The sequence below is a fragment of the Hippoglossus hippoglossus genome, chromosome 9 (genome assembly GCF_009819705.1).
Source record: "Hippoglossus hippoglossus isolate fHipHip1 chromosome 9, fHipHip1.pri, whole genome shotgun sequence".
In the NCBI taxonomy this organism is placed as follows: domain Eukaryota; kingdom Metazoa; phylum Chordata; class Actinopteri; order Pleuronectiformes; family Pleuronectidae; genus Hippoglossus; species Hippoglossus hippoglossus.
Window position 1 is genome coordinate 12,549,199 of NC_047159.1, and position 22,230 is coordinate 12,571,428.

At 40.1% G+C, this 22,230-nt stretch overlaps 3 protein-coding genes across 8 annotated transcripts in view; 1 reads left to right on the plus strand and 2 right to left on the minus strand.

Moving 5' to 3' along the window:
• LOC117768419 (protein prune homolog 2-like) overlaps positions 1 to 11,438 on the plus strand; it is a 38,427-nt gene extending 26,989 nt beyond the window's left edge. Inside the window, exons 11-21 of the mRNA XM_034596732.1 lie at positions 623 to 1,135; positions 3,015 to 3,103; positions 3,590 to 3,811; positions 4,037 to 4,216; positions 5,176 to 5,275; positions 5,659 to 5,790; positions 5,961 to 6,047; positions 6,326 to 6,424; positions 8,143 to 8,184; positions 9,493 to 9,525; positions 10,348 to 11,438. Of these exons, the coding sequence (XP_034452623.1) occupies positions 623 to 1,135; positions 3,015 to 3,103; positions 3,590 to 3,811; positions 4,037 to 4,216; positions 5,176 to 5,275; positions 5,659 to 5,790; positions 5,961 to 6,047; positions 6,326 to 6,424; positions 8,143 to 8,184; positions 9,493 to 9,525; positions 10,348 to 10,378 (1,528 nt within the window). The 3' untranslated portion in view covers positions 10,379 to 11,438. The remainder of the gene's footprint in view (positions 1 to 622; positions 1,136 to 3,014; positions 3,104 to 3,589; positions 3,812 to 4,036; positions 4,217 to 5,175; positions 5,276 to 5,658; positions 5,791 to 5,960; positions 6,048 to 6,325; positions 6,425 to 8,142; positions 8,185 to 9,492; positions 9,526 to 10,347) is intronic.
• Positions 11,439 to 11,849: 411 nt separating this feature from the next.
• On the minus strand, positions 11,850 to 22,222 carry LOC117768421 (beta-1,3-galactosyl-O-glycosyl-glycoprotein beta-1,6-N-acetylglucosaminyltransferase-like). 5 transcript variants are annotated; one of them, XM_034596738.1, is made up of 6 exons: positions 22,176 to 22,222; positions 14,214 to 14,575; positions 14,011 to 14,104; positions 13,433 to 13,837; positions 12,848 to 13,340; positions 11,850 to 11,901 (listed from the first exon to the last, which is right to left on the minus strand). In XM_034596738.1, exons 1-5 carry the CDS (start codon positions 22,185 to 22,187, stop codon positions 12,855 to 12,857), a joined length of 1,359 nt encoding a protein of 452 aa, XP_034452629.1. In that variant the 5' UTR covers positions 22,188 to 22,222; the 3' UTR covers positions 11,850 to 11,901; positions 12,848 to 12,854. The 5 variants fall into 5 exon arrangements, with proteins under 5 accessions (XP_034452629.1, XP_034452632.1, XP_034452628.1 ...); XM_034596741.1 differs by lacking the exon at positions 11,850 to 11,901 and having other exon boundaries at positions 11,911 to 13,340; positions 14,214 to 14,577; positions 22,092 to 22,216; XM_034596737.1 differs by lacking the exon at positions 11,850 to 11,901 and having other exon boundaries at positions 11,911 to 13,340; positions 14,214 to 14,576; positions 22,177 to 22,213.
• LOC117768422 (beta-1,3-galactosyl-O-glycosyl-glycoprotein beta-1,6-N-acetylglucosaminyltransferase-like) lies at positions 19,479 to 22,070 on the minus strand. Of its 2 annotated transcripts, XM_034596743.1 has the most exons (5): positions 21,714 to 22,070; positions 21,511 to 21,604; positions 20,978 to 21,382; positions 20,389 to 20,885; positions 19,479 to 19,488 (listed from the first exon to the last, which is right to left on the minus strand). In XM_034596743.1, exons 1-4 carry the CDS (start codon positions 22,019 to 22,021, stop codon positions 20,400 to 20,402), a joined length of 1,293 nt encoding a protein of 430 aa, XP_034452634.1. In that variant the 5' UTR covers positions 22,022 to 22,070; the 3' UTR covers positions 19,479 to 19,488; positions 20,389 to 20,399. The 2 variants fall into 2 exon arrangements, with proteins under 2 accessions (XP_034452634.1, XP_034452633.1); XM_034596742.1 differs by lacking the exon at positions 19,479 to 19,488 and having other exon boundaries at positions 20,182 to 20,885.
• Positions 22,223 to 22,230: the final 8 nt, after the last annotated feature.

Sequence of the window (22,230 nt, forward strand, 5' to 3'; positions counted from 1 at the left end):
TTGTTTTTCTTTCTAAAAAATTTGCGGAATAGGGTGTTTTTAGTGAAATTCTTCAGAAACAAAGCAGAGACCTTTGACAGACCCATGAACAGGTGAAATCAGGTGCGGAATACATGTGTTTTTGCTATATAATGATAAAGTGGCCAGTTAGCCTTGGCAGAGGTAAGTGCTCTCCAAGGGACATTATGATTGTTAATGCAGATTTCTTTTCATAACTTAAATTTTTTTTTCGTATCCATATTTTTCAGTCCTTTTTCAGTCCTCTTCTCCCCCGTCTTTGCTGAGACATTGCTGTGATTCCTAGATCAGGGGACTAAAGGCAGGAATGCACTTAACATCACCCTTGTGCACATGCATGCAAAACTAACTAGACAGGGCCCACTCGTAATAACACTGCTCCATTAAGCTTTAAGCTAATCGGTCAAAAACTCAACCTTCAACTGTTAAACCTTGGGTATTTGACCACACCAGTACTCAAACAACTCAATAAAAAAATTCAGTTAAAATTGAATCTTACGTTTTTTCCACACATAGCTCAGATGAATGAGGTTCAATGTTCTCCATTTGTATCCACAAATCCTAAATTAATTTGTCTTTCTCTCTGTCCTTATTCCCCTGGAAGAAGACATCAAGATGTGTCATCCCAGCCAACCAATGAAAATGCTGCATATCAGTGGACAGGAAGTCACGATGTAACTCAGGGTCAGACCCAGTATGGCTACAACTACCATCATATTGACCAAAGAACTGAAATCCAGACCACGCACTCAACCTGCGTAGAACCCAAATCTAACAGCCAGTTGAACACCACAGCTGTCTACGCTGAGTTTACAACTGATCCAGCAGCTATTCCATGTGGGTCTGACCAGACTGAGAGCTACTATGAAGCTGGGGTTAGCGCTGAGTACACCCCGGATGATTCCAAGTTTCATTACGTGGCTGAAAACCAGTATGGAGATGACTCCTCTCAACTTCAGTGCTCTCAATATCAAACTGACGGCCAATGTCAGTATGAGACGGACCATGCTCAATACCAGTTGGAAGGACAGCCATTCTACCAATCAGACGTCCAACCTGAGAGGGAAGATCATGCACGGTACGTGCCGGAGGAATACGTTCACTCTCTACTGTCAAGGTGAGCTTTAACTCATACAGATTTAAGTTGGACTTTCAGAAAATTCAAGGTTCATTAGCACAGTGTAACACTTAAGTTCCACTGTCTAAGATTTCATTATTTCCTCCACTGGTATCAGCAAATGCCAAATTTGAGGAAAAAGTTTTTCTAAAAACAATTATTAATTAAAATGTCATCGGCCATTTAATATTTTTACATATCGTGTAATTCTTCACTGCATCATATTAAAGGATTAAAGAAGCAGGGATGTATCTATTTCTAATAATCAAAATATATTGCACCCCCACCCTTTACAATAATACGCACATATATTTTTACATTGTTTTTGCTTTTATTATCTCTACTGGTCATCAGAATTTACTTACTACCTTACTAATGCTGTCAGAGTTAAAGGAGCAGGTGGACCCAAAAATGCAGAAGCAAATAAAGTAGTAAAACAAAAAGTGTCCTTTAATAAAAGGCAAAAGGTACTTACAGAAGTTAAGGTTCAAAAAACAAATCTTATAATCCACAAAGAGAAAAAACTCTCAAGAGGCTAAACTGAAAAGACAAAAACGCTGGAAACATTGAGAAGATACTACAGAGCAATAACCATAACAAACCATGGACGTGGGAAAGGCAATAAGGACAAACTGAAGCACAGAGACTTATATACACAGGAGAGGGGGGGCTAATTGGACACAGGGGAAACGCATGAGGAACAGGTACAGACAATCACAGGGAGGCAGTCAAGTTAGAATCACATGAGGAGCAAAGTTTCAAAATAAAACAGGAATATACAGAACTCAAAAAGAAACACAGGACAAGTCATTAAACAAAGTGTCCACAAACAAAACCACAACAAAAAATCCAAGATACTCTTCATCTAAGCGCTAAAGTTAAGGTCTTGATTCCAGAGCCATGACAAAATCCTCCGCCCTATGCAAAAATAATCCACTTCTGTCGACATGGACCTTTAAAGACATGGTAATTTGTCCGTTTTAACGAAAGATGCCACTGAGTTGCATTATTTAATTTATCGACACATACTAGAATCTAAAAGTCAGAATATCTCATCTTTAATATTGAGGGAATGTTTGATCCTAGTTATATTTTTTCTCAATCAAAAGTCAAAATCTAAAGTCTTGTTCTGGAATCACTATTCAGTGGGCGGTAATATTACACATGAAAAAGAAAACATTTAATTGCTCCTCATTAGCAGATACATCATGGTGTTTTTCCCCACTTTGTAATTCCGATGACCCCGGCCCCTCTTTGAGATACACAACCCTCCCCTGTCTTTTTTACACTCTGTGTGTGTGTGTGTTTGCACACATCACACTTTCCATAACCAAGTGGTCATGTGACTTGATAGTGGAAAGAGTGGTTCAGTCACTCATGCTGGGAGAAAACAGAGTGAGAGGAAGGTAGGTGTCCTGAGATTAAAAAGATGAAAACACAGCCTTTGTGTGTGAGTGTGTGTGTGTGTGTGTGTTTCCTCATGTTTATAAGCATGTGTGCTGGATTCTCTGCACTGCCTCTATTGTTAGCGGGCCTTATGCTAATCAGAGTCTGTTAAAAGGGGCTTTGGTAGGGGGAGGTAGCAACACAGCTCAGTATTGTTTCCTCAGCCCACACGTGCAGCCTGGGAAAGAAGCAGTGAGTCGCTTTCTGTCCGTCTGCTTTGTCACTTCTGTAATCTTTCGTATCTGCTGTGAGATGAACAGATTTTAAACTTTCTCCCTCACTCAATGTCATGGGAAAAGTGAGGTTTTCTGTCGATGATTTTCTTTGGCTTGTTTGGCCCAATACTATGTGTAGCTGTGCCTATGGTGGCGGTGGTGATAGCAATGGTGATCTATGTTGTGGCTCATTATTGCCTCTCTGTGCCTCTGAGCAGACACTCCCCACAGAGGGACGGGGCAACAGGGATGATGATGAAGATGGGCTCCAGTGAGGAAGCTGCTGAGGAGCTGGATAACGGAGAAGGTAAATAAACAGCAAGATAAACTACACCTACTGTAAATTGTCTCAGTTATTCACAGTGAAATTTTAGTGCTAGTGGTGCTATTTGTTGCACCTTATTAGTAAAAGATTATATGTTAAGGCTCAACAGTCTAATTTTAAGATGAATAGCAATATGTAATGTTTGGGGGAGATTTAAAAAACAGTTTGAATTTGCTTGAGTCATATTTAAGTTGTCTAAAAGTGATATTTAACATCTTTTAGGAAGAATACTTGGATTAATTGACAAATGCGTAACACAAAGAGAAATGCAGTTCATGTATTCAACTAAATACTTCACTTATTGTTGCTCATCCATTTACAAAAACACAGGTACTGATAGAATTTATGTAGCATCATGTAATACATGCATATATGGTGATCAAGGCTGTAGATCTGCAACCTTTCTCTACAAAAGAATAAGACATTTTAAAAAAGAGAAAGAAAATGACGCCATCTCTCTCTGAGCAGACCCAGCCTCCTCGGCAGATGTGTCGGGCAGCTCAAATCAAAGGAGAAAGTTGGCCGCGCCGCCATTGAACGTGTCACTGGACCACAGTGAGGGGTCTCTTCTCTCAGAGGACGCTCTGGACACGGAGGACGAGGCCTTGGATACTGGAGACGACCTGGACATCAACATTGATGAGCTGGACACACCTGACGAGGCAGAATCACTGGAGCTGAGCAGACACGGTGAGACAGACGCCTGAAGCTACAGTATGAATACGTCTAAATGCACACAGGAGATGACAGACTCTGCTCTTTTACAGTATGTATGTGGCAGCATCCATCGTTTTCATCAATGTGATTTAGCTCAGGATTTCCTTTTGTTTGTTCCCTGTCGTCTTGTAAAGCCTATACAACTTATACATGACGTGTCATATCTTTATCTCTATGTATCACTCATGTCACAAACAGGGGACTCAGAAGAGTCTAATCTGGCTGCGGGAGTAGCTTCAAGTGACGTCACCGCAGGACACAGTTCAGCCGAGGGGAGCAGGGACAGCCGACTGTGGAGGAGCGTGGTGATTGGAGAGCAGGAGCATCGCATTGATATGAAGAGCATCGAGCTGTACAAAAGGGTCATTTCTCACGGAGGTAGGCTTGCTACCACAAACGCTAAGATCCATAATTTCACCAGGACTCTGTGTTTCATAACTTTGGATCTTTTAATCTCTGTTGATGTCCTCATTCTCACTTCTCCACATTTGACGACATGAATCTTGCTGCACGGTTTTCATTGTTTGCTGATTTTATTCTTAAATATAATATATAAATACTAACTTGTTTTTGTCATGTTTTTTTTACCTAAGAGCATGTTCCACAACACTCAGCCACTGTCGAACCAACGTTCCCCTTTCAAATTTCAGATTGTGTTTATTGATTGAACTGATTTAAATGAGCCTAGAAATTTGAATGTCCAATCTACTAAACATATCTCATAGTCACTACACAGTAAAAGGGGAAAGACTGGTTTATAGAAGTATAAGAGTGATGGACCCTCCCTTGGCAGCTTATCACATAAAATAAATGCACCTCAAAGCAATCAACATGTTGGCATCAGAATTGAAAAGTACACAAATTCATATTCATATGAACATACATGTACTGTATTTGTAATTTATAACAAGTATCTGTAATCCGTTCCACTAAAAATGAGACCCATGTTACTATTAGTGCTAATTGATGGGCCCTGGTGAATTGTTTCACATTTATTAATCCTTTTCCTCTGATGTCACGCTCAGGGTGGGAAGCTCAAATGCTGTTTAGACAATAGATTGTTAAAATCTGGAGGCATTCAACCTCTTTCCATTGTATCTTACATGATACAATGGAAAACAATCTATATTTCTGAGACACAATAATTTGAGCCTCAAAGTAAAATGCACTGCAATTAAAGCATCTTATCTGACGCTAAATGTTTTCTGTCTATCTGTCGTTAGCAAATCCAAGAGAATGTTTGTGGGTTAAAATTTTATGGTGAATGAAATCACAGTTCTATGTGCACTGCAAGTGAGACCCACTTTGATTGCCCTTCCTGTGTTTCATGCTTTCAGGTTATTACGCGGAACAGAATGCCATCATTGTGTTCGCAGCATGTTTCCTTCCAGACAGCGACTGTGACAATTACAGTTATGTCATGGAAAACCTTTTTCTGTAAGTAAAGTTTTACTACGTGGCTCAAGCACATGTGGACGCGCAAAACATTACAACCCCACACATCATTCTACAATCACAAGCATTAAGTTGCTGGATTAACAGCGTCCACTCTTCTGTCAAGGCTTCCCACAAGGGGGCAGTGCCATGTTAGTTAGAAGATGCCTTTACTGAACTCATGAATGCAGAGTTACAAGCTCTCTTTTATATGAATTTATCATGACATGCTGTAGGATTAACACTACCCTGAATGAAATGGAGAGGCCTAGCTTAAATCAATTCACAAGAAAGTTGAATTTTAAATGAAATGTTACTTTTTGTTGAAGACTTTCTCTGTGACTTTTTCTCTGTCTGACTCTGTTTTCTGTTGTCTGTGTGTGTAGGTATGTGATAAGTACCTTGGAACTAATGGTGGCAGAGGATTACATAATTGTTTATCTGAACGGCGCCACACCTCGCAGGAGGATGCCCGGTTTTAGCTGGATGAAAAAGTGCTACCAAATGATAGACAGGAGGTAATATCCACACCAACAAGTGCAATGCAAATGTAAAGTAGGAATCATTTTATGATACTGTTGTGATTAACACAAATTTATGGTGTATAGTAAATTTGGAGAAAGGCCAAGTGTAAAAGAGCTACTACTGATCATTTCACACCTCCTCTGCCTCTGCTCTTGTCCAACAGACTAAAGAAAAACCTCAAGATGTTCATCATTGTTCATCCTTCCTGGTTCATACGGACTTTGCTGGGAATAACCAGACCCTTCATCAGGTTTCACTGTTGTCCTTTAAGTTTAAATGGCACTACTGTTGAAAACATTTCAGCACAGGATGTACAATCAAGAAACCCTCTTAATAGTATATCCATGTTTGGATCTATTAGCACTTGACACTACACATTAAATTGCAGCAACTTGAATGGCCCAACTATTTCTAAGAATACATTTTTGACTAGTCTGGAAATCCAGGAACCAACATACCCCCATTACAGTGGTTGAATCAGATCACGTAAGCAGTGAAACAGACCTTTCTAATTTTTGTTTTCCACAGCTCCAAGTTCAGCAGTAAGATCAAGTATGTGAATAGTCTGCGGGAGCTTGGAGAAATCATCCCAATCGAGTACGTTCACATTCCACCCAGCATTATCAAGTAAGTACATCTGTTAGTTTGAGATATCGGACTTCAGAACAAATGTGTCAGGAAACAGCATGTCTACCGTCATGGATGGTGGTTTTTAAGGAATGCTAAATCCAGTCTGGTCAGTTTAAAGGTGCAGTTATTATCTGTTTTTGAACGATGTTAAAGCCTGGAAGATAGAAAACTTTCTTCACAGCAGCGGTTAATGGATGTTGATTTTTTTTTTTTTTTATCCAACACATACCTAACATATACAGTATAAAGTAAGTTATATAAATGCAGATATGATTAATGTTGTGTCTGGATTTTTCATATTTTTGTGTGTTTTGTCTTTCCTTCCTGAAGAGTATTGGCTGCAGTCAATGACAAATAATATAATTTCTGCTGTGATCATATTTTTAATAGACCATAGTCACGTGGTGGCCATTTTCCTCTTACATATTGCTCGGGGAGCTAAAATGCTTTTATGAACAGAATAAACCTGCTTTATCTGCAATGAAGATTTTATAGTTTTTCAAAACTGAATTTGTTTCATTACTGTTCACATTTGACAATGCCAGGGGGCTCTCCCACACACAGCCAGGGACAAAGGTGTCGCTTTTCAGCATCTTTATTAACTCAAAACAGAAACTTAAAAACTCTCAAACTCAAAACACACAGCACTTCCTGCTGGCCCGTCAGCTTTGCAGCTCAGTGTCTCTCGTGTCTCTCGTGTCTCTGTCTCTCGTGTCTCTGTCTCTCGTGTCTCCCCTCAGGCAGCTCAGCCGCTGCCTTTTAAACCAGAGGATGTATCAGCTAACAGCTCTCACCTGCGCTGATTGATCCTCTGGTGCAGGTGAAGGTGCTCTTCCAGCCAACGACACAGTGGCTTATATATAAGTTTAAACGATTTACTTAACCACAGTTTTATTTTTCATACGTCACATTTGCGCTATTTCAGACGCCTAAAGCGTTCGACACAATCTTCAGACCCAAATTAATAACTTTTCAAAATAAAAGCACTGTAATCCAGTTCAATGTAAAAGGAGCACTATGCTTTTACTATAAAGCCAACATTTAAAAACAGCTGCAGAGCACTGTTCACCTTTTTATCCAATTTTTATCACATGTCCAAATCGCATGAAAAAGGGCACTGCACTTTCCTGGGCCACTAACAATACACTTGTGTGAAGCCAATAAGATTTGTGAGATATGCGTTTTGTGTAATGCTCAGTTTACACCAACACAAAGGTTTGTTTCAAGCACCACTGGATTTTGCATTAGCATTACATTACAGGCTTGATTCAAGTGCATTTTAGGCTTGTATAAATTTGTCCCAGAGGCGCATTGTTATTTCCGGATTAAAATATCTTTTCCACTATATCAGGTAACAGTATTATTATTGATGTGAGTTAGGAAGTGGTTGCCAATGTTAGCTGCTGTCTAACATGGTCCCCTGTCCCTCCAAATTTAGTCTTCTCAGTTGCTGATAATTTAGGAAGCAGTGAAATGCAAACAGTTTGTCAGATTATCTGTGTTTACATGACATATAAACCTGGATCACAGCAACACGCATTTGATCTTCCCACCCTGAGCGTGATGTCAGAGGTTAATGGCCAAGGTGTGTATACGATCTATAACCTTAGTCGAAAAAAGTCACAAAACAAACAGTAAACAAACATAGTGCAATATTTTATTCCAAGTGCCAAATTTGCATTGGCATGTTTATACATCTCTCACTCTGCCCAAAGGTATGACGAGGAGAGGGGTAAACACAGATTTGCACGCATGAGGTAAATCTGCATTGATCACTATGTTGTCTAAAAGTCTTTCTGAATTTTTTTCTCAAAGCTGCTGTTAATTTTCATAAGCTGTGACTAACCTTCTACTGACCTCAGGCTGCCTCCTTACCCAACACAAAGCAAGCCGGATACTGATTTTCTGTTCGTGTTATGGATTCCTGTGTAAACTGTTTCATCTCACCTCTCATCTGTGACATCTTAGTAAAACTCTAATAATCATCTGTAACCTGAGGAAGCCTGCACTAACAACATAGTCACTCCCAACGCACAGATAATATGCTACTAAGGAATTTAGAGGAAATGTAACAATTGAGAAGAATAAGGGGTGTAGTATTAGATCTGCAGCTGAGCCTTGAGTGAGATAAGATAATTGTTAGTTTAACTCGGGTGGATCCTTCTGGGCCCAACCTATCCCAGGATGCATTGCGCTTCAGTGACAAACCTCAAAGAGGAAATGGTGGCGACAAGTGACGAGACGTCCAGTGCTTGAGTATCACACTTCAACTCAACTGAACATCTAAATGTACACATGTAAAAAAAAAAAAAGAAGGGTGTTAAAACCTGCTTGGCATGTCTGACTTCAGCTCTGTTGCTAGGCAACAGCAATAAGGGTAGGAGAAGCTGGTGAAACTGATCACGGAAAACTTGTATAGACCACGCCATCTCTCTACATGGCCCACAGAGGAGGTGGTTTTGGGCCAGGTAGGTGGTGTCCCTTTCGAAGGATGCAACCCCTGAACTGAGACAACAGCTTTGGTTGCTTTAGGGTGTTGTCAAATTTAACAAAACCATGATTCGGTGGTTGAGGTTAGGGAAAGATTGACCACTGCTACAAGATAAAACCTGAACTGTGTACACACAACCATTCACCTTGATGCCCTCCTTGATACTTTTTGCAACACAAATTTCCTATAGAGACGACAGTCATGTACACAACTACTGGTGTCTCATCAGGACAATGTAAACACGGAACTCCCTGAAACCCACAAAACCTCAGTGCAAATAGATAGATGTAAAAATGAAGTCTGACTCATTCTAACTTTATCCCTGTTCATTATCCAAGAGGCCATCTCAATTTGTAACATCATGCCTTGTTTCACTGAGCATGTGTCACAAACTACACACATCAACACCCTTAGATAGAAATACAATCACTCTTGATATTGCTGCAGTGGAAATATAGGAGAGACCACTAATCTCCAGCAACTGCATGTGCACTGACAATGTGGCCGTGCCCATCATTTGTTTGACACCTTCACTAACCTTTGCTCTCTACCTTCCCACCCAATGCGAATCCAGATTGGATACAGATTTGCAGGAATCAGCAGCTAAGTAAGTAGTACTCCAAGACAAGGAACAAAAGAGAAAAACGTTCACACATTAAAAATGTTGGTCCAAGTCAACAGTTTGGCTGACAGAGCGGAGATAAGGAAGTTTACACATCTCTGCTGTGACACACGCCTTTTTTGCCAGTACAACAGTGTCAATAATCTATGTTTGAACTATGAATCTGTCTCTTTCGTCACTATGACCTGAGTAGCTTATCAAGTCAATTCTTCCTCAACCTGAGACCGGTGAATGAGACCTTATCAGTGAAGTCATGGACGCGTATTTTACCATATATCATTGAGAAATAAGGATGTAACTTTAAAGATTTCCTGGTTCATTTTGCTGCAGTAAAAGAGATGGAGGTATTTTGTCTGCTGAGCCTCACTGAACTCTCCATGCTGGTCTGCTCGCCTCACAGAGACATTTTCCAAACAATTCAAAGCTAACAAGGAATGTGCTGGTCAGTAAATCCTCGCCTAGTTTCTGAGGTTTGGTTCTCAGATTGTTGTGTGATGTAGTGGAATGAAACATAATTGATGGTCGGCTGAAGACATGATCGTAATCAACCTACTGCACAGCAAACTCGTTACGCTTCAGTTGCACTATTTAACCATCTTTAAAAAATGCCCCCCACTGGGAAAGCAGTAGGTGCACAGTATATATGTGTATATAGATGTATGCTTTGTAACAGCCTTTCAATATGATCTGACTACCAAGTTCTTCCACATCTCATGTTTTTTTTTTACTGGAAATACCTTTGTTTGAAACATTTTCATTCTAAAGCCAAAGATACTACTATTCTTTCTGTCATCTTCTCTCGCTCAGAGCCGACAAGAAGGGGAACTCGGCCGTTTGACAGACACAAGACACCTGACACTCCTGCCTACTTTCTCCCTGCAATGTGCTGTATTCTACCACAGCATGACTGAATATGAGCGGCCCTGCAGCATGATGTTCGCGGCACTAGCAACAGGCTGGAAAAGAATAAGCTGTGGTACAAAACATCAGGCGACTGCTTGTTCAGTGAGGGAGGTATTAACACCTCTCACTGGGTGCTAAACATAATCCGGTATGTACAGTGACTGAGACTGTCACTGTTCTGTACTACTGTATGTTACACAGCACTTGATTGTGTTCCCCATTTATTAGTTTCTGGGGTTTTTTCTTCATTTTTGATTAAACAGTTTTATTCTTCTTAATTCACTTTGGAGGAATTACTAACAGGCTTGGTAATAACACAGTAATATGACATAACAGCAGTTGTAACACTGCCCATCTGCTCACAAATACACATTTGTGTTTCCTGAACAGTTAGGATTATACTGTACTGTAGCTTGGTCAATAGACTGTAACGTTACAGGATGTAGAATCTGATTTCAGACACTCAAGGTTTACAAATGTATGACCCACACATTAAAAATTCCAATTCAAGCCTGCAGTTTGTAACGATATGAAACAGAAAGTGAAAGCTGCTTTTTTAATAGTTTATTATATAGGTATCACACCCTAAACATGTCTTATAAAAGCTACGAATTGGCTATTCTGTTAGCATTGTATATCACTGTGAACATTCTGGGGATGTCATACAGGCGGTTCCCATAGCTGCAGTAATGTGTTGCATGCCTTCAGTTGCATCCTTTCCGATTACTCAGATCTGATTACTCACCCAGATGTAGAACTGTGTACTAATGTTATTTTAATCATATTTGTCCATGGTGTGTGTGAAAACAATTTGGGGAGTGATCAGGGAATACTATGTTAACTGATGGTTGGACAGGGACAGTCGGTGTGTGTCTACTTTTATTTTCTTTTTGTTTTATTTATGAATATAGTTGTGTCTTGCAAGGTGTTGATCTGTTGTACAACATGTAAAATTATTTGTTTCATTAAAGGTGTGTTCCTCCTCATCAGTCTTTTTTTTTTTAAGTTTTCACATGAAAGTTTCACAAGCACGAGCGGACTCGGACAATAATTGTAGCCGGGAATTTGACTCCATTCCAAGCCACCTTATTTACACGCAGCGCCAGCCTTTTAATTGTGTAGGCTTAACCTAATCGTAGATGTAACTGTTACCAGACTAGTTATAAACTTGGCCACTATGTTCTTCAAGGTGGAACGTTTTCCAAATTACAATGTTTTTCAAGGTATGTTATGGTTGTACTATCTTTTATCATATTATTGTAGCGCTGTAACCCCCAAAAAGCAATACTGAAGAAGCAGGAGTAGATGAAAAAATTGTGCATTTTATTAACAAAAAGGTTCTACAACAGAAAGACAAAAATATCCCTGGGAAATGGAAAAAAAACTAAATCATACCAGAGAAGGAAAAAGAGAAACAAACTAGAAAAATCTGCAGCCTCACAGCAAGCTGCCAACTCCTTTCCCCCCTCACTACTGACTGGCATTTTGCTTTATAGCCTCACCTGCATGGAACATACAATCTGTGCTGGTAAGTATAAGGTGAACTAAACAGAAAGACAAAGAGAAACCACACTCAAGACAAGAGCAAGTTTGGACTCTGGGCTACTGCTGACCTATCAATTCAACCTATCTGCAAGAATACAGCAGATAAATGCAATAGGTTGACTGAAATGTCATCTAATGCAGCACACGTCACCCATTCTCTGTCACCTTGAGTCTGCCCAGCCCCTCCTTTCTCAGAGACCTGATCCTACACACCTCTCCCTGATCGACCTGCTGGTCTGACCCCATGCACAGATCTGGAAAAACAACAATCAAACAGAGCAACATCACAGACATAACAAAATAAACTGTCAACACATACATGCTGTAAAATAATTCAACACACAACTCAAAACCAGATTATCTACATAATCTAATTGATAATCAAAATTCTAATAATAATCAAATGACCAAATGTTTTAATATAGGGAGACAGCGCCTAGTGAAAAAGGGGGAGAAAGCTCCCTTTTCACAATTATTATTATTAATATTAATATCTTTGGCTGCTGTGTGCATCGCAGAGAGACGTGATTACGTTGGTGGTCCTGCTTGCTATAATATCGCTGGTCAAGGAAAGCCAGAGCGACCATCAGGCCACGGGGAAATGTCCAGGTGCTACCGATGTGCAGTCCGCCACTGCAGGATTTTTAATCGTAACACTGATAAACTGCTCGAATAACCGTAATACGACTGAATAATATAGTGCCACTAATGAAACATTTTAATTTGTGTTCATCACACTAGAATTATAAACAAATTTAAAATACATCTTGAAATTAAATCACGTGCTGCTACATGGCCTTTCCCTGTATTAATAAAGGTTTGAATTGAATGCCATTCTCGGTTGCTATAAAAAATCTAAAATATATCTATTGTAACTCAGACAGTGCCCTTTTTCTGAGATATTTCTCCAAACAGTAGACAGCAACGGGGTCTGTGTCTATGTCAAACTTGTTGGCAAAGAGATGATGCTGCTTGAGCAACCACTTTAAGTCCCCGGCACCATATACGCATATTGCCCTGACGTGGCTGCCTTGACACTCTGGGTACACCGCGTCCGGTGAATCCTGCGACCCCTCGTGCCACTGCCACTTCACCAGGCGAGCGATGGCATTGACGTCTGACATGTCATATTTGCTGTGGGGCCGTGTTGAGCCAGGAACTCCGGGCATTCGCTGAATGGTTGCCCAGAGAAATTCATCAGGACTGTAGGTGTCTTTGGCCCACTCCATCAGTGCCAGCACTCGGCCGTCCTCCAACACACTGCGGATGTAGCCACGGCTAACCACAAAGTAGGCATTTCCAGACATTATGGGCATGTTGAAGGGAGGAGGCTCCTTTGCCTTTCCTGTTCCCTGAGGGGGTTGAAAGAGTGAATTAATGTTAAAGTGATGACCAGTAAGTTCTAATGTTTCCTTTATAAATATATGTAATGCAATATAGGTACCTGGATTCCTCCATCTATTATTTCGTGTGCATTTCTCACTCTCCACATCTTTTCTGCAGGCATTTTTTCTGACTCTAAGCTGTTCCCGCCCTTCAGTGAACGCAGAGTCCTTACAATCTCCAAGTTGGTTTTCAGAGGGAAATCTTGGCCACAAAGGTTGATGAAGTATTTCCATTTTGTGCTGGTGTTATAGAGATCCGCCATACAGTTAAGGTCAGCCTGGACACGTGGCCAGGCAGAATAGACCACGTCAACAGGCTGGCTGACCAAGAAGATGTTCGGGAAGCAGTCAATAATTGCCCAGATGGCAGATAAGACTGAGGATTTTGCCTTTTTGTCCACATGGACACAATATATATTTTGAGGTGCGTAGATGGCTCGCAGCAGTCGCTCAAAGCTCTGCACCTATGAGCATATAAAAAATTATATGAATAATGTATCCGTTTTGTGTACTTGAACATAACCGAAATTCACAAACAGTGGTGAAGAGCTCCTTTGATTGATGACTTATAAGTAAATTGTTTACTCCACTTTTAAAGTTTATTTAAATTAAAATTCAGGCTTTAGAATCTGCATACCTTATGATGCACAACCATAGAGTATGCCAGGGGGAACTCCTCTTCTTCCTGGCTCAACGGAGATGTTAAGTATTTTCTTCTTAATTTGAATGCACTGTAAATAAACAATATTAAACAAAGAACTTTCAGTGATTTCAGTGAAATTCTTTATTCAAATATTGGCAAAGTAAAACTTCTAAAATCTGTAGATTAAATCAACACACCTGCAGTCTTTGGTTGCATTCATGTAATGTTCATCAGGGATGTGAACACTCTTGTGGAAGTCTTTGGTGATGGTCAGTAATTTGGCCTGCTCCAGTGCCTCCCTCTCTCCCTGCAGGATAGCTGAGCAGTTGCACACTTTCTCTGGGCTGTCATCAGAGTCTGTATACTCTAACCAGCTGTACCTGAGAACGGAGCTGGGATTCCAGCCTGGTTTCCTGCAAGTAAGTAGGGAGAGGATCCATAGTGATCCCAGTGCAATGGTGATTCTCAGGACCAGTAGAAACCTGCCTGGTTTCAGTAGTCTCATTGTGGGAGAGGAGAAACTGTTACGTGTCTTTTTGCAGTGTGAGTTCTGGATGTATTCCACAAATTTAGAACTTCCTTAGACCATGCGTACACAAAAATGATGAAGGCCTGGCTGTCCTAGAAAATGTAAACACACCCTTTTAAATAAATGCATAGTATATCAAACTCCATTTATTAAAAAAAAGAAATTTGTCATGCATTGACCAGATGTATTAAATAACTATGAAATTGACGTCATTCCATCCTCATCATCTCTATAAAAACCTGCTGAAATCATATTAATGTTTCTGGATAAATGGGGCATCGCTTCTTCTGCAACAATGAAGCGCTAAGTCGTAATCTGCAGGAGTGTGTGTGTGTGTGTGTGTGTGTGTGTGTGTGTGTGTGTGTGTGTGTGTGTGTGAGTGTGTGTGTGTGTGTGTACTGATAATCACATGTATTCAGTTATTAATCGATGATGTCGGATCATGACTCCGGATCGTTCCGGGCACTTTAACAGTGTTTTTTACCTTTTGGGGTCGTCTCTTATAACTTCAACTGTTCAGCACAGCGCTCTCTTCATGACACACGGAGGACCTTATATGGAGAAATTGAAGAGTGGCAGTATGCTAATCACAGAGAGCTAAATCTGTCGATTTAGAATGATTCTGATTCACAAACTTATGCATGGTGCTGAGAACAAAATCGGATGGTACGATTTTGCGCACACGCATAATTTCTTCAGAGACTAAGAACATTCCTGTGCACATGTTAGTGAATGAGGCCCAATGAGGTTATGATGTTGCAATGGAGATAATGGTCAACTATTTCCTGGTTAATATTTGAATTTTATACCAATATTAACACAAGGAACAATATTTTAAGATACTTACATCAAAGTAAAATACCAGTCACGTAACAGCAAGGTTTATAATAATATGTTTCTGTTTGTTGCTTATTTATTCATTTTTTTTCATTTTCATATCCTGTTTTACGTCTTGGTACAAGAAAACTGGCCGGTGCCACCTTGCTTTGACGTAAAAAGATACATTAAGAAGCCATAAAACCAGTAAGATGACTGTGTGTAACATAACTGTAAAACAAAGTCCACGTTTCCCTGGAGATACTGTTGACACATGAACTAGAAATACAACTATCAATTTTAATTGGACAGACAATCACCCACAGAATAGAATCGCAAGAAGCACACACACACAAATGAAGAAAAAGGCCAAAGATTAAGATCTGGAGGTTAAAAAAAATGGTAACTATGCAGAAGTTCCTCCCGTTTTGTCAACAATTACATTAATTAAATATTTCAAAGTAGTTGGAGGTAAAATGGTGAAGGTCACTATTTGAGGCGCTAAACTCTTTGTACAACACAGGCTCTCGCAGTTCAACATTATCCACAGAAACTACTCTACACCAAAAAGACTCCATAAGATAAAAGAAGATAAATAAAACATTTTCCTGTATCTGACATTCTTATTCATATATTTACTTATTGATTAGTTACGTTGCCACAGTAGTTCAGTCACCCTATGACATCATTGTTTTTATCAAGGCCCTTGTCTGGTTTTTACTTTATTAATTCATGTCAATGTTTACTTTAATCTCTGCTATCAGATATATATATTTTTAATCCTGTAGACTACCATGTGTTTGAGGAAAAAAAAGTTGGGTCTAAAACTCTGAGACCACTTTCAATAGTAAGCATAATACGTGTAAAGCAAACAGAATGTATTGTTTAATATATATTAATGATAAAACTATTTTTAAATTAATCGAAACAGATCTGTGAGGTGAAAGCACAGACATTCAGTGAAATGAACATTATTCAGGCAGAAATCATGAATTAACACTCAATTACTTTGGTTGAGCTGAAGAGTAGAGTAGATAAATGTGTCTTACCTGTGAATTTACCAGCAGCACATCAGATTAGAGTTTCATGTTTGACTTTATCCTCTATCTCTCCCCTTACCACTATGTGATCAGAACTGTTGGGTGCACTTGTTCTGGTCTACCCATGAGTAGGAAGCACAACTTCCTGTGTGCGCTTTTCAAAATAAAACCATGTATCTATGAATCAAATTAAAGAATAGATAACACAGGAACTAACCTCACACTTTTTTTAAGTGTAAAAATGCCTGAAAGCTGTTTAAAATTAGCTCCTGCAATTAGCCTTGAAATTTTTGTAACTATTTAAATTTGCAAATATTGTCAGGGATTTGGACTCTTCGGGTTTTCAAGAATAAAACACTGCAGAAACTGCAAACAAAGTTGTAAAGAAGCTTCGCCGATAGGATTAAAGAGCTGATTTGGAGTCTGCAGGTTAATTAACATGTGTGTCCCACATGGGGCTGCATGGATTTAATGAAGCCACAATATACCATATGTACGGTGGCCGAATGCACTGTAAATTAAGAAAACACATCCAAATAGAAAAACATGTGCAATGTAAGAAAACAACTTCATCAATTTGAGGACACATGCGCTGAAAAAAGTCCCAATACATGCAAATACAGAAACGCGTTGCAAATTGCGAAAACAACAACGGCAATGTTTCCAGGGTCAGGGGACCCAAAAAAGTGATGAACCTGGCTGTAGTTCAATGATTGATGAAGTTATTGTCAAACAGTTAAAAGGTGATGAAGGAAGACTTCAAGAAAAACATCTGCCAGTGATACACACACAAACATTTGAATAACTATCAGGTTTGGGATGTTTTTAAAGCAGCTGCCTCTGTTGATGAATATGTCCTCACCCACAAGGCCTCTTCGTCAGACTGAACTACTGTGGCATTTTTTAAATCAACAAACAATGTATATATTATCTTAATTAATATTTGTCTTTGTAATGATCTATTAGTCATTCTTGTATGTCCCTAACATTTAAATATATTTTTACGGGCTAAAATAATGTCAGCATAATCTGGGCCATGCGCTAAATACTTGGGAATGCCACCCTCTAGTGGTTGCGGACAAACACCAAAAGATCACAATCTGAGGTATAATGCATTTTTTAGAATAAAATACTGCTGGAAAACTGCATTGTTGGAAAGAAGCTTCATCAACAGGATTTAAGAGCTGAAGTAGAGTCTGCTGGTTAACTAAGCTTAGCAATCACACTTGAACTGTGCTCTAACTCAGTGATAAACTTTAAAAAACTTAACACTGAGCAAAACTATTTGACTGTATATCACGTAGTGTCATTCACCTCAGTAATAGAGTAATTCATGTAATGTCTCTCGACTACAAAGAAATATTTGAGATGCTATATACACTCAAATCAATATTAATTATGATTCATGGCTTAAATATGACGGTTAGAAAACAGTCTGTCTCTATCTCTTCTCTCTTCTCTCCCCTCTTTTCCACCCAACTCTCCTCTCTTGTCTTCCCCATTTTCCCCCCACTCATCCCAACTGCTCGAGGCAGTTTTTCTCTCCATAGCAGCCAAAGTGCTCGTTGTGGAACTGTTGAGTTCTCTATAATTTAGCGAGGTCTAGACTTTACAATGTATTTTAGAACATAGGACAAGATGGTGAATATCCCTTGTACATTTGAAGGTCTCCTGCACAATAAGTTATCAACTACCAGTTAGCAGGTGTTAGCGGCCACCAGCGGATGTTAGGGACATAACTTCAGTTGAGCACCTTAGCGTCATCAAGTGTTTTGCCCTTGTAATCAACGATTCAGGCCGAACTTGAGGGTACACTGAGGCTAAAGGTAAATCTGACTGGCTACTGGCTTGTATGGCAGAAAGCCATGTGGCATCAACATCTTTATCTCTATACCTTTTTAAACTATACACGTTCCCCTTTTTTAACATAGGACAAGATGGAGACTATCCCTTGTATGTTCTACCGCACAAATTTTTGCCTACCGCCAGTTGATGTTATTGGATGTTATTGACCAGCAGTGGATGTTAGGGACATATTTTCAGGTGTGTACCTTAGCGTCATCAGGTTTCTGCCTTTTAATCACAAGACTCCTGCTTCTGAGGCAGGTCCACCACAGGTTAGTTTACTTATGCATTGACCAGATGTATTAAATAACTATGAAATTGACGTCCTTTCATCCTCATCATCTCTATAAAAACCTGCTGAATTCATATGAATGTTTCTGGTTAAACGGGGCGTCGCTTCTTCTGCAACAATGAAGTTAAAACACAGCGTTAGGTCGTAATCTGCGGGAAGAACTCTTCTGTCTGCCGGTGTGTGTGTGTGTGTGTGTGTGTGTGTGTGTGTGTGTGTGTGTGTGTGTGTGTGTGTGTGTGTGTGTGTGTGTGTGTGTGCTCTTGTACAGCTATAGCTGTACAAATGTGTGTGTGTGTGTGTACTGATAATCACATGTATTCTTGCAAGGTGTTGATCTGTTGTACAACATGTACAATTATTTGTTTCATTAAAGGTGTGTTCCTCCTCATCAGTCTTTAAAAAATAAGTTTTCACATAAAAGTTTCACAATCACGAGCGGACTGGGACAATAATTGTAGACGGGAATTTGACTCCAACCCAAGCCACCTTATTTACACGAAGCGCCAGCCTTTTAATTGTGTAGGCTTAGCCTAATCGTAGATGTAACTGTTACCAGACTAGTTATAAACTTGGCCACTATGTTCTTCAAGGTGGAACGTTTTCCAAATTACAATGTTTTTCAAGGTATGTTATGGTTGTAATATCTTTTATAATATTATTGTAGCGCTGTAACCCCCACATCTCCTGATGTTGTGCAGCATGAATATACAGGAACGTGTTGTTGCAGTAATGTTGGCAGTAAGGGAGAGTTGACTGTCCAGTGTCACACCCAGGTTCCTAGCAGTCTGGGTGGGGGCTAACACAGAGTTGTCAAATGTAATGGTCAGGTCGTGGGTGGGAGAGCCTTTCCCTGGAAGGAAAAGTAGTTCATTAACAAAAAGGTTCTACAAAAATATCCCTGGGAAATGCAAAAAAAACTAAATCATACTAAAGAAAGAAAAAGCTGCCAACTCCTCTCCCCCCCTCACTACTGACTGGCATTTTGCTTTATAGCCTCACCTGCATGGAACACAGGTTTCACACTCAAGACAAGACCCAGTTTGGACTATGTGCTACTGCTGACCTATCAATTCAACCTATCTGCAAGAATACAGCAGATAAATGCAATAGGTTGACTGAAATGTCATCTAATGCAGCACACATCACCCATTCTCTGTCACCTTGAGTCTGCCCAGCCCCTCCTTTCTCAGAGACCTGATCCTACACACCTCTCCCTGATCGACCTGCTGATCTGACCCCATGCACAGATCTGGAAAAACAACAATCAAACAGAGCAACATCACAGACATAACAAAATAAACTGTCAACACATACATGCTGTAAAATAATTCAACACACAACTCAAAACCAGATTATCTACATAATCTAATTGATAATCAAAATTCTAATAATAATCAAATGACCAAATGTTTTAATATAGGGAGACAGCGCCTAGTGAAAAAGGGGGAGAAAGCTCCCTTTTCACAATTATTATTATGAATATTAATATCTTTGGCTGCTGTGTGCATCGCAGAGAGACGTGATTACGTTGGTGGTCCTGCTTGCTATAATATCGCTGGTCAAGGAAAGCCAGAGCGACCATCAGGCCACGGGGAAATGTCCAGGTGCTACCGATGTGCAGTCCGCCACTGCAGGATTTTTAATCGTAACACTGATAAATTGCTCGAATAACCGTAATACGACTGAATAATATAGTGCCACTAATGAAACATTTTAATTTGTGTTCATCACACTAGAATTATAAACAAATTTAAAATACATCTTGAAATTGAATCACGTGCTGCGCCATGGCCTTTCCCTGTATTAATAAAGGTTTGAATTGAATGCCATTCTCGGTTGCTATGAAAAACCTGCAATATATCTATTGTAACTCAGACAGTGCGCTTTTTCTGAGATATTTCTCCAAACAGTAGACAGCAACGGGGTCTGTGTCTATGTCAAACTTGTTGGCAAAGAGATGATGGTGCTTGAGCAACCACTTTAAGTCCCCGGCACCATATACGCATATTGCCCTGACATGGCTGCCTTGACACTCTGGGTACAACGCGTCCGGAGAATCCTGCGACCCCTCGTGCAACTGCCACTTCACCAGGCGAGCGATGGCATTGAGGTCTGACATGCCATATTTGCTGTGGGGCCGTGTTGAGCCAGGAACTCCGGGCATTCGCTGAATGGTTGCCCAGAGAAATTCATCAGGACTGTAGGTGTCTTTGGCCCACTCCATCAGTGCCAGCACTCGGCCGTCCTCCAACACACTGCGGATGTAGCCACGGCTAACCACAAAGTAGGCATTTCCAGACATTATGGGCATGTTGAAGGGAGGAGGCTCCTTTGCCTTTCCTGTTGCCTGAGGGGGTTGAAATAGTGAATTAATGTTAAAGTGATGACCAGTACGTTCTAATGTTTCCTTTATAAATATATGTAATGCAAAATAGGTACCTGGATTCCTCCATCTATTATTTTGTGTGCATTTCTCACTCTCCACATCTTTTCTGCAGGCATTTTTTCTGACTCTAAGCTGTTCCCGCCCTTCAGTGAACGCAGAGTCCTTACAATCTCCAAGTTGGTTTTCAGAGGGAAATCTTGGCCACAAAGGTTGATGAAGTATTTCCATTTTGTGCTGGTGTTATAGAGATCCGCCATACAGTTAAGGTCAGCCTGGACACGTGGCCAGGCAGAATAGACCACGTCAACAGGCTGGCTGACCATGAAGATGTTCGGGAAGCAGTCAATAATTGCCCAGATGGCAGATAAGACTGAGGATTTTGCCTTTTTGTCCACATGGACACAATATATATTTTGAGGTGCGTAGATGGCTCGCAGCAGTCGCTCAAAGCTCTGCACCTATGAGCATATAAAAAAATTCACAAGCAGTGGTGAAGAGCTCCTTTGATTGATGACTTTTAAGTAAATTGTTTACTCCACTTTTAAAGTTTATTTAAATTAAAATTCAGGCTTTAGAATCTGCATACCTTATGATGCACAACCATAGAGTATGCCAGGGGGAACTCCTCTTCTTCCTGGCTCAAAGGAGATGTTAAGTATTTTCTTCTTAATTTGAATGCACTGTAAATAAACAATATTAAACAAAGAACTTTCAGTGATTTCAGTGAAATTCATTATTCAAATATTGGCAAAGTACAACTTCTAAAATCTGTAGTTTAAAGCAACACACCTGCAGTCTTTGGTTGCATTCATGTAATGTTCATCAGGGATGTGAACACTCTTGTGGAAGTCTTTGGTGATGATCAGTAATTTGGCCTGCTCCAGTGCCTCCCTCTCTCCCTGCAGGATAGCTGAGCAGTTGCACACTTTCTCTGGGCTGTCATCAGAGTCTGTATACTCCAACCAGCTGTACCTGAGAACGGAGCTGGGATTCCAGCCTGGTTTCCTGCAAGTAAGTAGGGAGAGGATCCATAGTGATCCCAGTGCAATGGTGATTCTCAGGACCAGTCGAAACCTGCCTGGTTTCAGTAGCCTCATTGTGGGAGAGGAGAAACTGTTACGTGTGTCTTTTTGCAGTGTGTATGTATGCCACCTGCCCCTCCCCTTTTTATTGGTGTCACTGAGTCAATGTTTGTGTCGATGAAAGTCTACATGTCTAAAATGATTTAGGCCTGCCTGAAACATTACAATGTCCTTGATACATGCTCAACTGAGCTGTTTTATAACAAGTTCAGACTTATTTAATG